This window comes from Oenanthe melanoleuca, chromosome 3 (genome assembly GCF_029582105.1).
Source record: "Oenanthe melanoleuca isolate GR-GAL-2019-014 chromosome 3, OMel1.0, whole genome shotgun sequence".
Taxonomy (NCBI): domain Eukaryota; kingdom Metazoa; phylum Chordata; class Aves; order Passeriformes; family Muscicapidae; genus Oenanthe; species Oenanthe melanoleuca.
In genome coordinates, this window is record NC_079336.1 from 47384074 (window position 1) to 47403634 (window position 19561).

The 19561-nt window shown below is 37.3% G+C and overlaps 1 protein-coding gene across 1 annotated transcript in view; it reads right to left on the reverse strand.

Moving 5' to 3' along the window:
- The window catches only part of MAN1A1 (mannosidase alpha class 1A member 1), a 139510-nt gene that overhangs the window by 64197 nt on the left and 55752 nt on the right, over window positions 1-19561 (reverse strand). Inside the window, exon 4 of the mRNA XM_056486650.1 lies at window positions 19265-19345. Within this exon, the coding sequence (XP_056342625.1) occupies window positions 19265-19345 (81 nt within the window). The remainder of the gene's footprint in view (window positions 1-19264; window positions 19346-19561) is intronic.

Here is a 19561-nt window from a genome sequence, read left to right on the forward strand (position 1 = left end):
CAAAATAAATTGTAGCCTCATGCAGTAAAATTATACTCTTTCAGCAAGGGTAAAAGGGTGAAGATAAATAAAGGAATCACGTTATTTCTCAATTTTCAACTTTAACAGTAATAATAATAATAATAATAATAATAATAATAATAATAATAGGAAAAGCAGATGCTGCAATTATTGCCCATCCACAATGTTCACTGTATTTTTCTTCTGCAGAAACTTTCAGTATTGGACAAGAAATAAATAAATAAATACTGTGCTGGGTAAGATTTTTTTTTGGGTAATAAAAGTAAATGAACAATAGGAACTTCTACTTATTATCTCTACTTCTGAATCACATTTCAACTTTTGCCAAGCCCTGATCCTTCCCCACTCCCACTCAGTAAAGTGAAGTGATTGTTTGGTAAGCACAAACTATGACAGCCATTACTGAGAAGCACAAATAAAAAGGCAGAAATGACAGAGCACAAAAATGAGAGACATTATGAGAAACATCAAAAATGAGAGGCATCTACAGTAAATTTCCCATCCCAGTGGTTATCTTTAGAGATTCAAGGACCTTTCCTGCATTTTGCCCATGAATGCTCATCCAGAAGTAATGAAAGATTACTTACATGAAGTGCTCCAACTGGGTCAGACCTGGGAGAAGCTGTCACAGCCCCATAGCTGAACCCACGCTTCACATCAAGCTTAGTTTAAATATTTACTTACAAATACAGAAATCTACAAAGCACTCCTGAGGCCTCCATCACTTTCTCCAGTGCTCTCCAATCATATCTGGACAGCATACTTTTTAAAGAAGGGGGCTGTGGTGCTATTTACCTGGCAATTTATTGGCAGTCCCTTTACCAGGTGGTGCACAGAGTAAACCACAGTGCCATCAATCCCTTCTTTTAAACTAAGGACTCAGAGCAAAGTGCTGTGATTACCTTTAAAGAGCAATGAAGCCACTAAAAATTGCACTGATATTTAACTCAGCTAAACACCATACTACAATAAAGAAAATTATTCTAAGTGAAGCACTGTGGTTTGGGAAAGAAAATGATAATTGACACCAGTCACAAATACATGATCAGTATTTAAAACTATAAAGTTGGGCAGTATACAAGATGCCTTCTCAAGCATTTCTCTTTAACCTAATTTTTGGTAGTAGTCAGACTTTGGATGTGAGATAATTCTCTTTTTAAACTCTCAGGTGTTGCTAACATTTTTTAAAAGTATAATGCTGATTCTTACTGTGGGAAGGTCCTGTGCAAGATGGACTCCTCTATGAAATAAGTAGATATTCCTTCACACTCTGTAGTCCTACTCAGAATCAGCACTAAAGCAAATTAGATACTTACATAATCATATAATAGATTATACAGAAGACAGAGTTACTATACTTTCAATCTTTGTTTATATTAGTAGGCTGTGAATTGCTTAAATAAGCTTAAGAAGCACCTTTGTGTCCTTTGAATTACAATCTTGAGTCCCTTAAAACCACAAAAGTCACATCAGACCACCACCATTACTCCATGCCAGCAATTCTTTGAACAACATTGGAGTAAGCACTGGTAGGTAAACAAGAAATCCAACTCACTGCTGCACAGTCCTATTATAGTCTGTTCATTCCATAGGCAACAAACACATACCAAGCCAGGGAACAAGATGTTGTTTTCTCACTCATTAGGTAACCTTAAATATTTCTTAAATACACATTTTTGATCTTCATAAGAATGAACAAACCAGAACTCTGATGCTCATGTTAGAACACCCAATGTCACAATCAATCAGATCTTGCAGACTCTTCTATCCATTAGCAAACCTTATTAGGGAGAAGAGTGTTCCCACAGAGAAACAAGGCTCTGCCTGCAAAGATGCAACCACAGGGCAAAGACCAGACCTGTCATCTGGTGAGCACTGGCTTTCATTACAGTGCAAGAATGTTATCCCCTCTGGATAAACAAAAATGTTTCTTCTGGCTGGAATGAAAAATCTCTTTGAAAATGTCAGATTACCTCACTGTAGTTTTAATTGCTATTGCTAATCAGGAAGAAAAGAAAGCACAGGAAACAAATATCTTAGAATTACGTATGTGGCACATCTAATTTTACAAAAGGTGTAACATGATACAGGATCATAAATTAAAGAATAGCCAGAATTCTGCCTTAAGAAGTCCTCCATATAAAGGGAACCAGAAGTTAAAATTTAACACCAAAGGAAGGAATACTAGATTTTAATCTTTTTTTCAATTGACAAAGACATTTTCTCAACATTTATAATTCTGTCAAATTAAGCATTTCTCATTTTTGTTTTTATATTTACAGATAAAAACTGACAGGTCACTAAGTAAGATTTATTGTTTTCTTTCCTGCACCTGACTGCCTTTCCCAGTAGGGTAAGGAATGAATATTTCAGTGCAAAAGCAGAAAACGAGAGCAGAAAAATGAACAGGGACAGGCCACTTTCCTGCCCTTCAGAACACTGAATAGAAATCCTCTCAGCATAACAAATGTTGATTTGGGGTCAAAGTGATCTGCTAACAAAAAAGAACTCTCTCAGAACAACTTGTTCCAATAACTTCTTTACAGAAAGAAAATCCAGGATTTTTGTTGTTTTACATTTGTTTTATTTTTACAGTGAAAGACTAGAAATGCTACAAAAACTGTAGTACTCCACCTGACATAACAGAATACTTGAGACAGTGTAGGCTGAATTCTGCCAATATCTGCAATACCAAGTGATACCACACCTAACTGCCATATTATTTGAAACCATTTCCTGTAACACATTTTCAGTGTTTATGACAGCTGGATAAGTTACCCAGATGCTGACATTAATTCATCACCAAGTAGTGCTTTTACAATTACTGTCACCTTGGCACTAACAGGTGGCTGTGAGTTTCATTTTATTCGGTCCTCACTTCCAGCTGAGCTCAAGTAATTTATGAATATTCTGTGCTAAAAGGTGAGGAGACAATGAATAACATTTTTGGAAACACTGTAATGAGTCACATCAGTGTGATCATCAGTGCCAACAGAAGAAGCCAAATGGCTTTCAAAAGAGGACTTTCACAGCCCTAAAAGTATTTTTGTACATCTAGATCCACAAGTGTCAAGAGTGCATTTTGAGCATTTTTCCCAGAAAACAGGCTGTGTTCAAGACCAACTTCCTAGTTCTGGGCCAGCCCTGGTCCTGCTGGACTAGAGCACATGAAATGCCACAGCAAGAGGAGCCCACCTCCCGCCCAGGACTGCACCCAATCTCCAGTCTTCCTACCAGGATACAGAGAGGGGGACAGTGCATTCACCACAAGGGTCTCCACTTGAGGCTACACCTACAGTAGCCCAAGATGAGTCAGAGCTGATCAACACAATGGCACACGCTGACACCAGTCAGCATCACACTCTGCACCATCCTGAGCTTTGGGAAGGCTTTCCAGTTTGCAAGCGTAATGTCAAACCCAAAGCACCTCTGCCCATCTGTACAGCTCACCTCAAAGCTGATAAAACAGTGATTGCAGAAATATGCAAATGACTGACTGGAGAGATTAAGGCAGCTTGTGGTATCTGTGAGCAACCACTCACCTGCAAACTGCTAGAACAGCACCTGTCTTTTTCACAACTTGAGGACGTAACAAACACAAGTAAGCTTTTAGATCTGTACTGCCCTTTCCAGAATAATCCAATATGCTGGTCACCAGCTTATACAAGAAAATTCACATTAAAAAATCCTGCTTATTGCATAAATTAGATTAGATTAAAAAAAAAAAAAAAAAAAAAAAAGAAAAGAAAACAACAACAAAAAAGAAAACAATTAATAAAATCTCTTCTTTATTCAATTAGCCATTTTTTGTTATGGTTTCACTGGTGGCAAGAAAATTAATTTTCTTTTCTAGCTGACTGCTGTACCAAAGAAGTCACATAGTATCATGAAGAGTATCCCCTCTGTGGAAAAGATCGTAGAGAACTTAATTGAATGGAAGTAACTGGATTAGTGAGAGATTTCCAGATTTCATTCAAATGCACACAGCAAAAAGCACAAATCCCCTCAAGTTATCAGAAGTAGCTAACGTATGTAATTTCTTCACTTATGTTTCAACTAAAGAATTTTTAAGTAGATATACTGTGTTTGAAAATCTTATTTTAGAAAGGCTAGAACTATATGGTGCAAACTGTCCAAAAAAAGTGCATGGCATAAACCAAATGACTGCAGAATTAAAAAAAAAATCATAAAGGAAGACTTTGTTCCTGCTATATTCAGTTATTTTCTTTTGTACTAGTCTTGGGTATTTAGGATTGCTTACACAGACAAACTCCAAGCACTATTTAAGAGGAAGAACTTTCAGACCACAGGAGAAAAAGCAACTGCTCATTTATCTGCTAACGTCAAAAAAGCATAAGTTTTTATAAAGCTTATGTAGACTTGAACAATTAGAAGCTTAGCTACAGCCCACTAGCACTAGAAAGCTTATGAACCAACCATTTAATAACACCCCTGCTGCAATAATTCAAGAAAAGGCGGTGATGAATGCAATAAACAAACTGCAATGATTGCCTGCAATAACAAAAGGAATTTGTTACTTACAAAAGCCTTTGAGAATTCCTCACCCCAGACTCAGGGCAGCTTTAATTTTTCAAGAGGTGCGATAAGCAGCACGCACAAAGAGCAGCGAGTCGGATTTACTGCACGTGCACGGATTAACTGAGCACTGGAAACTGGCTCCCGAGGCCCCAAACACAGGTAACAAGACTCACACCTGCAAAAAACTGTGCTCAAATCTTAAGACTCTGAAATACCACGCCACCCCAAAAACATAAATTAAGAAACAGCTCAGTGTCAGCAAATCAGCATCAAAAATTTGGGATGCCAGCTTTGCGCCCTATCAGCAATACACAGCCTGGGACTGCAGGTCTCCAGTCAAATAAAACATTTGTTTCAAGCAAGGACAGATGGCAAGCTAGCAGGCATTAAAGTGTCAGCAGCCATGATGGAGGACTCAGCCCACATCTAGTGGAAGTTTTAAATCTCTGTTTTTACACAATATCCACATTAGAGGAACAGGATTTTAACCCACTCCATATGAATTAACACTATGGTATGTCCTGCTTTGAACAACAGGCACCACTGTAAGAGACACCATACAACTCTACCACCAAAGTATGAACAGACACTAGCACTAAAAAAGTCTTTCCCAAGGCCACTCTGTCCCAAACAAAATAAGCCCTCTCCAACCTGTGGAAATCCAATATTCATATGTTTGGATGCTGGTGAGAGGCACTGCCAGCCCTAGAGGTAACTCGTAGCCTAATACCAGGCAAGGATGTCAAGATTACAGAAAATGCCACATATTTAGTAGTCAGGTCTTCTGCAGTTCAGGAAGATGATACATGTATTTGAAAGTATATTGGATGTAAGTGAATGTGACAAATTAACAATACGTCATATAAAATGAAAACTCATTATGTTGTGAAGTGATACAGAAAACATCTGGATGTCATCTTAAGAGGTCGGTGTTTTTCCTGATTAAGGGAACAGCTGCCTTAGTAAAATTACTCATATCCAGCAGTAACGAAGAGTATCTTTTAGCTCAATTCTTCTGTTAAGCCACAAGCATCTGCTTCCTAATTTTCTTTTTATTTAATCTTGTGTACCCAGCTCAAGTGCTGTAACAACAAATTTAAATAGTTGCCTCATTTTATATCTTGCAAGCTATCACGACTAAACAAAGAACAGCACTTTGCATATGAAACTTTCCTTTCAAGCAGGTGACCATTGAGAGGTGATTTGCAACACCATCTGTATTAAAAAGCAGGGGGTGGGGTGGAGGAGCCTAATAAACTGCATGGGGAATCAATAATTACATCCTCAGTGCAGCATAAAATGCTTTCAGAAGATTCATTCCTAGGCTTGTAAATTTGACTGTATATTTTAATTCCAATACCATTAAGTGATTTAGAGTGATGCCTTCCACTCTAAACTACACTCCTAGACCATGGTGGCAGGCACAGAAAAGGCTAAAATCATTCTGTGTACATAAATGGAATTCTATTTTCTTTTTAATGGTAACTCAGCAGCAAATGGAGAGCTGTTTGTTCCAGCCAATGTTATGTGACACTTGCAAGTTTCTTCCAGGCATTAATGGCAAGTGTTTTAAATGATGGTTATCAAATATACAAGTATAATAATGTGAATAGGATACCAAGGGTGCCTACTTTATTTGTTCCATTCATTTTTTTCTAACTTCATTTACTCACATTAATATTTTACTCCAACACCAGAACAACAGCTTAATGAAGTTACTCTCATCAGTTTGAATCAGAAAGGTCCTTGGACAAAAGGGCCCAAGACTCAGGGTCTCACATATTCTGCAATCTCCCTTGAACCAGCCACTAGGTAACCCGAGCCTATTGTTTCTTGTCCTTATACCTTCAACATTCTCGTATTTCTCCATCCTAAGATTTGCTTTCACACAGCTTTCTAAGAGTTTTATACCTTTTCTATTTCCCTCAAACTGTGCTGCTCAAGCAGGGCCACCCTGAGCCTGTTGCCCAGGAACAGGAACGTGCATGGACAGCTTTTGAATATCTCCAAGGACAAGGACTCCCCAGTCTGTCTGGGCAATCACTGCAGTGCCCAGCCATCCTTACAGTAAAAACATGTTTCCTGATGATCAAAGGGAACCTCTTGGGTTTCAGTTTCTGCCTGATTTTAATATAAATGCTATGTGTATATTTTGGCATTAGGACATGGACAGGGCAGTACCATGGTATGGGCCTAAGTGACTATAATCCAAGCTGTATCTTCAGTAGATACTGCAACAAGGTATTTATCAAGAAAGCCAGCAGTAAACCTGTAATACTAGCAACAATAAGGACAACTAATAACTATGGTAGTGAACTACATGTAATGCAGGCAGGATTAGCACAAGGAACAAAGTATGATGAGAATCCAAACTGACAAATTTGAATACTGAAGTTTTAAAAATAAGCCATGATTCTAGGCACAGAATTATAGAGTTCCAGGCTTTACACAGTCTTCATTAAACACAAAAAGCCTAAGGAGTTAATTTGCACTACTCTAATGTCCTTTGCCAGAGACCCTATGCTCCCCTTCATGCATAGGCAATCCCACATTCCACTGCCCATTAGTTTGATCTGTTCATGGATAGAAGGAGAACAAATTAAATTAAACACTACTATTTCAGAGTGCTTCTTATACTCTTTAAATATATATAAAATACAATGACTATTCACTGGAAATCAGTGTTGTATATTATAGCTGTCCCATGTTTAAACAGTAAAGTGCTTCTTTTAATCCTTATATTAGGATTGAAGTCAACACAGGAATTTGCAGATTTTGTGATTGCAGATACTAGAAAAAAGTAGAATGATCACAAATACAAAGTACCAACAATCCCTCTGTTAGATCTACAGCATGGATCACTTATGAACAAGCCATAGGATCACAGAAGTGTCTCATTGAGCTTTCTCCCACCAGCAGCCAGAGACTACTTCCATCCCACTTGTATAGATACATGGGACAGAAATCAATTGGTTTAGTTTTTCAGCCCTCAGGTTTCAGTGGATTCTCAGATTACAAATTAACTTGTTTTGGTAAATTCCATTAAAAACAATGGGATCAAGAATGGGCCATTTATGTAAGTGCAGCTTGGATTTGCAACCATGTGAACAGCTAAGCCTGACACCATGACAGGCAGCACCAGCAGTTGTATTGGTACATTCTCAAATTGCTGTTTTTCAAGGGGAGGAACAGATTAAAATTTAGCATACCCTGCAGGTTCCTTTCCCTGCAACACTTCTGACACACCATCTAGATGGCTTTTTCTATAAGTGATACAACAAGAAAAATCTTCCTCTATACAGCAGTACAAAAAGATGATGGTTTCCTAACTCAGTGCTTTCTTTCTTATTACTGGATTTCTCTGACATAGTCACAGGTCGCAGTCAATACTCATTGAATTGTCTGATGAATAACGGACAGGATCAAAATGATCCTGAATAAAGTGCTTGCATATTTTCCTTAAATTAAATGTAAGAGATGTGAACTCTTGTAGTTCTTTTTATATAAGCCGAACAGAAGGCTTCAAGAGAGAAGAACTATGATTTAAGAAGCTGTTTTTATGTTGTAAGTTAAATCATCAGGCAGACTAATTCAATTCCTTTCTGTTTTCTGTAAGACTATTTCTCTTACTGGACAAGTCATAAAACTAAAGTGACTAAAATATAAGAATTTCCAATTCTTAAAAACTCAGAATCAAATCCTCTGACTGAGCAGCAGAGCTGCCAGCATGTTGAATTTATGAGCAATTCAATTGCTTCTCTGAATTTCCTGCAGTTTTTTACTTTTTTACTTTTTTTAGAGCTAAACCTCAAAACCATTCCTGTAATTAAACACCAAAAGTTGCACTGTCTAAAGATTAACACTATTTTTAAATGCAGCCCGTATCTGAAGGAAACAATGGTTGGAAGTATTCATAAAGACTTCAAGTATGCAAATTAGCATGTCTACACTGCTTTCCATGCCCCCACTTGAAGCAAGAGGAAAAAAAGACATGACAACCATGTAAACTCTCTCCATTTTTAACAAAACTCATTACATGCCTGTAGTGTTTCATTTTATTCTTTAACTGAACACTTCACATAGCCACTTCTAGAGTGAAGGCTGTTCAGGCTTCACTAAACTATTTCTATATTTAATGGCACGTAAGGTACTACATTAGAGTACCTTAACTATAATTTCAAGTTGGAATTAGATAGAAAAAAAATCTTCGAAGTATGATTTAGAAAAAGGGTGTCTTAGTCACCAGCTCCATTCATTAATTCTATTACCAACTGCCACAGTCGATCAAGAAAAAAAATATGGCTGAGTAAGTCCATCTCATTATCTCAGCAAATCTTTACTTTTGACCTTGGGTCAGCTAATAACCATATTAACTTAGGACAGACCCTTCAAGCAAATCAGAAGAGCTGATGGTATTTAACATTGAACTAATGCTGCTCAGGCATGCTGAGAACCATCACTGTAGTTTCCTGCAGCAGTGTGGCAATGATGGCCCCAAAGCATTACAGCAGTTGTAAATCTTGCCTGGAATCAGGAAGATTATTTATTCTTCCCTCTAGAATATAAATGGAAATAAAAGCAACTCTGGAAAGAAAAGGCTGAGCACAGACTGAACCATGTTTGTAAGAGATACCGTGCAAGCAGCAAATGCTGATGAGAAGGTTTCAGTTATTCACTAGTTTTGCATGATAAAAGGAAAAAGATTGAAATTGTCTGTATACTATGAATAGTGTTTTTAAGAACAAGTTGGGGAAAATAGCATCCTTTAAGGAACGGCATTGTAAGCTGCTGACTTTGTTCTGCAGCTGTTAGTTTGAGGAAAACAACAACAAAAAAAAAGAGTTTTCAAAGAGAAATGGAATGAAGTTCATAGAATATCCTTTTCACATGATGATCCTTAGGATCTATTGGACTGTAAAATCATCTAGTCATGCTTGCAAAAATTAAGGACAACTTGGCCCCAAGGGACAACACAATTTTAAAGCAGTAACACCAGCTTTCAAAAACAAGTATGGTTATTTTGCTTAGCCTGCAAAAGCAGATGATTGCCTAACGACTGAAGAAAAGAAACAAACCAAACACATCTAGTTCTTCAGATGAAATAGTTACAGAGTATTTTTGGTAGTTCAGTGCATTTGAAACATCAGAAACAACGGACCTGGCCATTTATGCCAGAAAGAAGACAGCTCTGTGTTAATTGAAGGTTGATTCTACTCCAACAACACTGCTGCTGGAATGATCTTCCTTGTTTGCTGTAGAGTTATGTCAGTTTACATAAGACTTGGATGTTAAAACAAGCTTTTGAGCCTTCATGAATAACAAGAGTCCCTTCATACTGTACTGTTTTAATTAGTTACTATTTGAATTAGTTCATCAAGGTTGGATGGGTTAATCTAAGCAATTAAAGGTGTTGAGTAAAGAATATCAGAGCTAAACACATCAAACAAAATCCAAATTCTTCAGAATATTTTACCACCTCTTGACCTCTCCTGTATCTTTTGCTTTACTAGGAAATTAAACAGTCAGATGGCTGACCAGCTAACACCTTTGGGAATAAAAAAAGCTTGTATACGTGTTGGCAAAAGACTTGCAATGTAAACAGTGAGCTAAGAAACTGAATCTGCTGTTTAATTACATCCTACATTATCTTTTTCTTGAGGAAACCAAGCAAGTGGCACTACATGCCACTCCTCCTTTTCAGCTTTCAAATCTTCATGTTCATCTTCTTCTCAGGTTTTGGCTTAAGAAAAGTTTGCAGTTTGCCCAATCCTGTGCACTTAGCCCTGGGCAAAATGAGCCCTTACATTTACTTATTGGAGGAAAACAAAGATTTGTCTTTCAAATGTTTCATGACAGCTCTGTTTAGGGGCAATCACCTGCCAAAACCACAAATTCCCACTGGCATCTATCATGCTGGAAATGGCACAGGATTTTTCATGTGCACATCTTTTCCAAATTCCTTCTCAATCATTTGCACATAGGGTGGAAACACAATCTGTGTATGGTAGAGCAAGCTATTGGCACAGATGATACAGGAGCTGGACTCATTTATCAACCACAACATCTACCAATATTATTCAACTGATGCGTTTTTACAAACAAATGGCAAACAAAGCATGTGGCTTCCAGCAGTTTATGAGAGGTGTTGGAGAAAGCTCCCACTCATCTTACAAATCTTTCAGATTTCTGTTGCCTGGAAATAACAAACAATTGATCCTCCCAAAAAACACCCAGAGGACAACAAGCACTCACCATAAGTTGATCCCAAGAACTGGTGCTAACTTAAAGGAAATTAAACTTGTTTGTATCTGTTTCATATTTGATCTGCTGAGCAAGACATGCTGTAAGTGCAAAGGAGGCTTTTAAAAGAATACCTCTTTCTCCTGCAGCACAGATGCCATTATCTCTACCTATTGCTGGAGATATGAAGAGCATGAAAGAGCAGCAATGATGTCTGTCTGTGTCTGATTTCAAGCATTCCATTTCCTCAATGATCTTCAGTCAGCTTGAATTGGTGGGTGGCACAAAGTGGTGTTTTGTAATGAATTTCTAATCTGATCCTTTAAAGAGCTAATCCGATAAGAAACTTCCCAAATTTCATTATACATTTCTGTTCACCCAAATTGTATTTAAAATACTAAGAATTAATTAATGCCTATGCATTTTTTGCTAGAAGTAATTTAATTTTTTGAAAAGAGATATGAAAGTAGAAAGATTTTTGCTAAAGTAAGTTTTGGGAATCTGATGGAATGTCTTCATAGCTGCCAACAGAATAAAAAATGTGGTAATCTTCTACTGGATGGTTTATGCTTTTATCTTCTCTAAGCTAATAAGAGAAGGATGTTATCAACTACTTAACTCCCAGCTTAATGACAAATAACCTCAGATTCAGTCTACACTGAGACAAAGCACAAAATGGAATCTCACATACACTAGTTATACATTGTGAAATATTTAGATGAAGAAATGAAGAGTTACTCCACACCCAGAGTAAAATAATATTTTCATATGTACTTTTTTTCTTAGTAAAAATCAGAACAATGATTCAATAACATCTATTACTTATCATCTAATTGAACTTTTATATCACATCCACTGAGAGATTATACTTCCCAAATATTTTACATAGCTCAGAATTTAAGCAATATAAATTAATGCTTGATCTACTCCCACCTGTCAGCCCTGAGATATTTTTATGTTGCTTTCATTTGCAGAAAGAAGCAAAATTCTTCACTGTAGAAGGAAGGATTGTTATTTAGATATGAATAGTGTATTTGCAACAGTCTAAATGCTGCTTGCAAATGGTTCCACAGAACCCTGTAACTAACCATATGTTGTACATTTTCTATAAAATCTGCAGCAGCAACTCCACCACCTCTTCAGGCAGCATGTGTTTACCCTCCTTTTACTCTTCTTTATTATTGCAACTGCATTTTGTGCTGCAAAGTGACAAAACTGGAAACTGAGATAAATAAAAGAGAGAAATATCTTGGAAACAACTTCTTTGCAGGTGCCTGGTGATTCTGAACAGACTGTTAATAGCATGTAATTTCTTCTGTACACTGTATTAACTCAAATGCAAAGAACTGTTCTTCAGGGTCTCTATAGAGCTGCTGCTGTTGCTCAAAAGGAAAGCACTCACACTTCTCTTTCTCATAGACATTCTCTCTCCAACTGTTCTGTAGAACCAGAATGAAGTGAAACTGCAGGAGCTAGTTGAAAGCCAAATCCTCAGAAGAAACAAACAGCTCCCTCTCAGCTGCTTGAATTCTACTTAATAACATAGCTCATGAGCTCGTGTCAAATATACCAGCTGTTACAATCACAATCCAGTATTTCTTAGGTCTCATTATCATCCATCCTCCTTCCTAGCAATTTACCATCAGCCTACAGTAGTGTGGAGGTGAGCAGGGATTTTAGTTAAAATTAATGTAATGAGCAGTGAGCTTTTTGGTTATTTCCAAAGTCAATATATGAATGCAAAAACACCTCAAATGAGTTTACCATGGAACAAAGCAAATATTTTTGTCATTTGGATAAAACATTTTTTGCTATGCAAATGGAAAACCACTCAAAGTGAAGAATATAAGTTATGCACAGGTTGGAGCTCTAAACTGATGTTTCTCAGACCAAAATCAGGGCTCTGATTCCTGGTTTCATAGCAGGCTTAGTTAGGCAGCTGCAGCAGGCTGTCACCACGGCTTCTCAGTCCCCTGCTGTGGGTATTCACACTGATAGACAAACAAAATGATGACAGACAAACAAAAGCAAAACAGACCCACTGCTGGACTCCAGCAGACAGCAATTCACTGATTAAGGCAAATTGCCACCATTCCCACTTTACATTAGCAGAGTGGCCTGAGGGCCCTCATTCAGAGGCACAGAAGCTGCTGGTGATGGCAGCTGATTGTGTGCCTGGTGGTGCCTGACTGCAGTGCAGGGGCTGAGTCCTCACCAGGTACTTAGACCCCAGAATCAGTTCCCTGCCAATGTACACATGGGTGGCATCACTAACCCCATAGCAGAGAGGGAAGAGAAGGAAAACCTAGAAGCAATATCTTAATTAAGTGCAAGACTGGAAATCCACATCTCTGTTATCATTCTTCCAATTTTTCTCAGAATTAAGTGTGAGGCCAGCTTGAGCAGCACAGCTGCACAGAGCAACTGAGCAGGTAGCACTGGGATAAAGGGGACAGAAGTATTAGGAATTAGGAATGAGAAAACTTTTGGAGTAAAGGGAACCTACCATTTGAGAGAGATGGGTTTCATCAACAGTGACAGTGTAATTGCACTGCAGGAACTTAAAAGAGAGAAATAGAAGACTGAAGGGCAGTCTGCTTGCAACAGCAGAACAGTCTACATAAAAGAAAATCTTAGGAGTCAAGGTTATCTCCAGAATGTGAGTCCAGAGGGATTCTGCAGCACATTTTGATGCAGCTAGCACAGAAAGTGAACAGCATTAGATTTATTAAAGGTGGTGAAGAGGCTGAAATAGTAATGGAGATTACAGACTGTGATTGTGGGAAACAGAGGAGATTTTAAATCCTTCTTTGTCCCTGAGTAGGCTATTAAGTGCTACATCAGAGCTGATATAAACCTTGATTTTATACACTGTAATGACAGCTTTCTGCAGAAATTCAGAGTCTATAGGAGAAAAAGTAGCTCTTAACCTAGTTTGACATATTACTGTTACATGCCCCAATTCAACACATTGTTTTAAACAAAAGCTTCACTTTGGTAATGTTTAAGTTTGGAAAGAGATTTAAGATGACCAGACAAAATTAACTTAGAAACAGCCACATGGTTAAATTGCCTGGAGATAATCTGAAGAATAAAAGGTGAGGTTCAGAGTTCAAAAATTCTCAAATCAAAAGGATCAGAAGACTTTTACCTTCTTTTGGTATAACTGAAAGAAGGTAATTAAAACTATACTGAGTTCAAGTAAGGAATGCAGAAACCAATAATGCTTGACAACTTAAATGAAAATTCTTAAGTCAGGCTAAATGTAATTTTTTAAAGAACAAGCATTTAAAGATTAAAAAAAACACAAAGAGAAATATGAGGCCTGCTAGAGAGCCAGGAAAAACAATAGGAGATGTCTGTTTAAAAGAGCATAGTGCATGAACCAATGTCATTGCCAAAAAGATAAAATTGCCCTGTGTTAGGTCTTGAAGAGCCTAGCTATGTTCCCATGCAAGAAGGCTCTTCAAAGAACAAGCCTAATGGACTCTTGCAATATTAAGGCTGGACTAGAAGATCTCTTGAGGTCACTTTCAAGTTGAATGGCTCCAGGATTCAAAGAAAGACCAAGTTAAAAAATCATAAATCTATAAAAATGAAAGAGAGCATAAAGATAATTTCAGAGCTCTACAGGAGCTAAAACATGACACCACTGAAACACTGATGTGTTTCTTAAAAGTGGCAGCAGATGGTAGGTAGAAAACAGGACCCAAATCTGAAAAAGGGCTGTACAAAACCACAGGCAATTGAAGTCTTCTAGTCTGTACCACACAGGGAATTCTACTGCCAGTCCGTGAAGATGATTAAGGAGGAGTTAAGTGGCATTCACAGAGAAGTGATCAAGCTGATACACTATGCCTGGAGTTTCAAACAGCATTAGAAATCAAGCTTCCAAGACATAAAAGGAGAAGTCCTCCTGTTAACTAGTGTCAAGTTAAGTGAGAGGAAGCAGCGATAAAACATGTGGTCACTGATAAAACAGTGCTCACACTGAGATCCCCAAGGCACATACACTGCAACTTAACCAAGATTTGCAGAAAAGGCCAATACCTTTGTATAGGTGACAAAAACTTAATTCTCCTACCATTCAAGACTGCTAAATAATGGATTTTTTTATATATTAATGGAATTTAAATATTCTTTCTGAAGAGACACCTCTACAAGAGAGGGAGAGACAGAAAGAACAGTTACAGCTAATTCTGCAGAATGTCTCAGCACTGTATAATGTCAGCAATCTTCTGTGGTCAGTCTGGCAAAGGCAGTTCTACATCAATAGCATCTGCATCATTATTTCATGCCTGCTCCTCATTAGTAAGATACCTCTACAGTCACTGAGGGATGGTGGTTTACAGTGAGCAATGATTAGGTCTGTCTGAAGTCAGACAGGAAGCCAAGATCATCAAGTGAGGTTGAGCAGTGGCACTGTAACTCCAGCTCTAAATGCAGATATAAACTAATCACCTATGTCACAATAAATTAGAGTTCCTTCAAACAGGTTATCCTGCCACAGTAAAAAAGTACAAATCTGTTACATTTCTGCTTCATGCCATGGAGAAGAATGGCAATATGAGCATATTATGCAGGAAGAACAGCTGCTGCATCAAAAACATTTTAACTCCAGGGAAAATAAAAAGTTACTTATCCCATTCAGAAAACAGAAAAGCTTCAAAGGAATCTGGGAAATTACCAGCTGAATCTGAATCTTACGTGCTCCTTATTCACTTCAGAGCATTTTGGATTTACTTTTTTGCTGCTCACACAAACAGCAAATTAAAAGCTCCTTTTATTTCTGCCTATGCAATGTATTCCCTGACTGTGGAATCAACCTTCAAGTAATATAGTCCCTTTCTTACTTAGGTTTAGGAGTGCCTTAAAGAACCAGTTGTGAGTAAATCAGAAGACCTGGAGAATGTACAAACCTGACTGGACTAAGAGCAGGGCCATACATTTACCATGACTTTCAGCACCTATTATTCACAGCTATCACAGCACAGCTATTCCCAGCAGTAAAAATTACAGTGCTCAGAAGTAATGTTTGTAATATCCATGAATTCCAAGAAAGATCTTACTGCTGTTTGAGGGTTCAGTGTTTTGTCCTCCTCCAGAAGTTAACAAATTATATCCTTATGTGACTACATTTGGAAGTATAAATATCTGGGCCTGCAGAAAAGGTCCTGTTCTGCATGCAGTGCTCCTGACCCTTGGTATACCAGAATTTAACATTGAACTAGTAAGTACAGCAAGGCAGTTGTAAAACAAATTTCTCCCTTACATTTTACTTTTCATTTCAAAACGAGGAAACTTCTAAGATATGTCTAGTACTTAATCAAGTTTTAATTTAAGCAAAATGATCAAGAAAGTCTGAAAAAAAATCTGTACCAGTCCTATGGAATAACTCTATCATATGACAGTTTCCTAAAGATACTTCCATACAAACAAAAAAATTTTCAATACTAGTAGTGCTTTTAAGGAGCCAGGCTTATTTTTAATATTCCTTTACAGCCAGTGACTTATGGAAAAAATACCAAGAAAAGCATTCGCATGTAATATTATTATTAGGGACTTAAAAACTCAAAAGAAACTAAAAAACAACCAACAAAAAAAGAGCAGCACTTAAACAGTTACTCATCTTAAAATTAAGTTTTCTGATATTTGTAGCTATTTTACAACTGAAGTTGATATTTGACTGAAACTCTTCCTGGCTTGGGTTTAGACAGTTAACACAGTGAAAAAAAAAAGCATATGACATTTCTAACACTTTTAGGCATTTCATATTAATTCTACTAAGGCAGAAATTGTAGGAAGTTTAACAGAAAGCATCTGATGGCTCTATTTGCAAGTGAGCAGCACATATAGTTATCAAGAGGTAAAGTATTCAATTTGTTCATTCTTAGAATGATTCACATTGGTGACTGTATCTAAATGAACTATTATGTGAGCAGGATGTTTTAGGAACTACTCAGTATGATAGCATATTCTTTAATCGTGATTAGTTAGACTTAAAAATGATGATGGAAACATACAATGTGTTGCAGCTTTGGATCATTACCCATGGAAATGTAATTCAGAAGCACAAACAATAATTATTTCCATCACTCCTTCTACTGAAACACAGCTTTCTTTAATTAGAATACTGCTAAGTGAGCACAGCAAATATAAGATTTTTTAATAGTTAATCTGATAAAGGATTAATTGAGCTTTTAACGGAGGGAGTTTAATCCATCAAGTAGTGTGCATACAGATTGTGATACCTTTTTAGGTGTTCACCACTAATGTAATGGACTAACAGATTGTTAAAGATATATTTTCTATGGTGGCAGCCAGCCTCTGGGGCCCTCAGGCCTTTCCACACCTCTCAGCAGCAGGGAAGAAGAGACCCACATAATATGGGAGAACCTCACCCTGCTGCATCCCATACTTTCCATTGACAGAGGTTGGCTATTTTCACAACATCCTGGGATTTAGGAGACAAATTGTGAAGTTTCCCCAAATCTGATGAAGGCAGAGCATGCTGAATTGCACTCTCTAAGCCACCAGAACAACTGTTTAGGGACATCATTCTGTCTTGGACAGCAGATATCTAACAGAGAGTGTGGCCCTAACAGAGAGCCAGTGGCAAGCATGGATATGCCCTTCCTGGCCTGCAAGAGCTTGGCACTTTCCTTAAGAACACACCTCTTCTCTGTATGTAAGAGCCCATTTTACTTTCATTACTGAGTCCATCAGTTTTAGAATGGGGACTAGCATCCTTTATCACCGATATTCCACTGCAGAGCTCCACTTAATTATCTGTTGTGTGAAACATTTTCTTTTACTTCAGACTTCTCCTCATTTCATTTGTGCCAGAATTTTACTGGAACACGAATGCAGCTTTCAGTCTAGCTGAAGAGGTGGTGGTAAAACTGCCCCTCTGAGGATGAAGGAATGCTTGAGAAGCAATGACTAGGTGTTATTCAGGAGAAACCATACTCATTGATTGAAAGTGAGACTGCACATAAACAGACACAGGACATAAACCATCAACATCCATGTAAAATCACCAGCACTGATGGCAAATGATTAAGGCATTTCTTGGCAGACAAACTGCCACTTGATGTAAAGTCCCATGAGCATTCATCTACCAGCTCGTCTGCCAAGAAATATCCTCTGCTTCTGTCAGAACTGGTTAATTGAATTGTACCACAGGCTATGCTAGAAAAGTCCACACCTGTTTCCCAAGCAGATCTCCAGTGAAAAGAGAAGAAATATAAGTAAAATAATATTTAGAAAGATCCAGAAGCCAGCTCCCAAGCACGTCTCAGTTTTTTTCATTACTGTTAAGTGTCTGACGGCATTCCCCTTCCTCCCCAAATTACATGACAAATCAAATAATAAAATCTGTGCATTTTAATACATTAATGTCTTTTCCATGCCATCTACACTCAGCACAGGTCCATGTGAAATAAGTCTGTAAGTTTAGTTGAGCCATAAAAGTGCCAGAGGAACATTGTCTTCCCATAAGTGATTTTAGCCAATAACACCTGCAAAAACAGCTTTAACATAATGATACATTTTAACAAAAAATAATCACACACAGCCATAGAATTTAAGCAATTTAAAGTGACAGGTTCAAAATATAGCTCTACCTAGTATTTGGAAAATTTACTCTTAAAAAAATTAACTTTTCTGGGTTTGTGGAGTTTCCATCAGTAATTCCTTTGGATTTAAGGAACAATAAATTCAACTTATGGGTAAAGAGTATTAACTTGTGTAATCTTGCAACAAATGCTACTATAATACAGAGACACAAACCAGAACTTAAACTAGTAAGATTAAAGACTCTTCAATTGCAAGCTAAAACTTGAAAATATCACAACACATGTCACTTTAAATGGCACCTGTGACTCTTTTGGCCTTCTCCAAAAATATTACACAAGTAATTGCATTTAGACAAAGCTCTGCATCCTCATTCTTTCCAGAAACCATAACAGGTAATAGAGATTAATGGGTTATTAATGCTTTAAAGACATTCACATGTATAGGTTTACAGTTGCCTTTTCTTTTTTAACAGGTCTTTTCTGTGAGTTGAAGCCTCAGGTTCAGGTAGGCAAACAGAAAGTAAGAATTAAATGAGTTCAAACTTGAAACCCATTTGGGAAGCAGGAACCTGATGCACCAAATCTACCACTGCCATAGAGCAGGAGCTCCATAATTACACACTCTAGCATGTACTGGGTGTGATTCCCACTCAGGAAAAAAACTCCAAAAATCATTCAACACCTAAATGAAGTAACAGCTTTAGGACTTATACAAATCAGCAGTAATAGAAGCAAGAAGATCCATTGAACTGGTTTCCACTGTACAAGCCATTTTCAAAGTTTTAAAAAACAGATAAATGAAATTATTTAATTTAGATAAACAAAACTATTAAACTTAAACTTAATTACTTAAACTAAATGATGATGTGTCAGATAAACCAACTTACTTCTTCTCCTGAAAGATAGTAAGCTGAAAGTAGTCCACCGACGAAACGGATGTTCACTTCAAATACGGAAACGTCAGCATTCTGTTCAAATAAAAATAAATTTATTTCTAGAGATATTTGTTTGGTTTGTTATATACATATATATACAGGTTTTAAGGCACAATAGCCATAAATAGCAAAACACAGAAGATGTAGGGAAGGCCAAAATAAGAATTTAAAACATTTATTTCTCTTCCTCACTTGAACAAAATATCCTCTCTTTTATCCTCATCCTGCTCAACCTTGCACCTCTTCTGT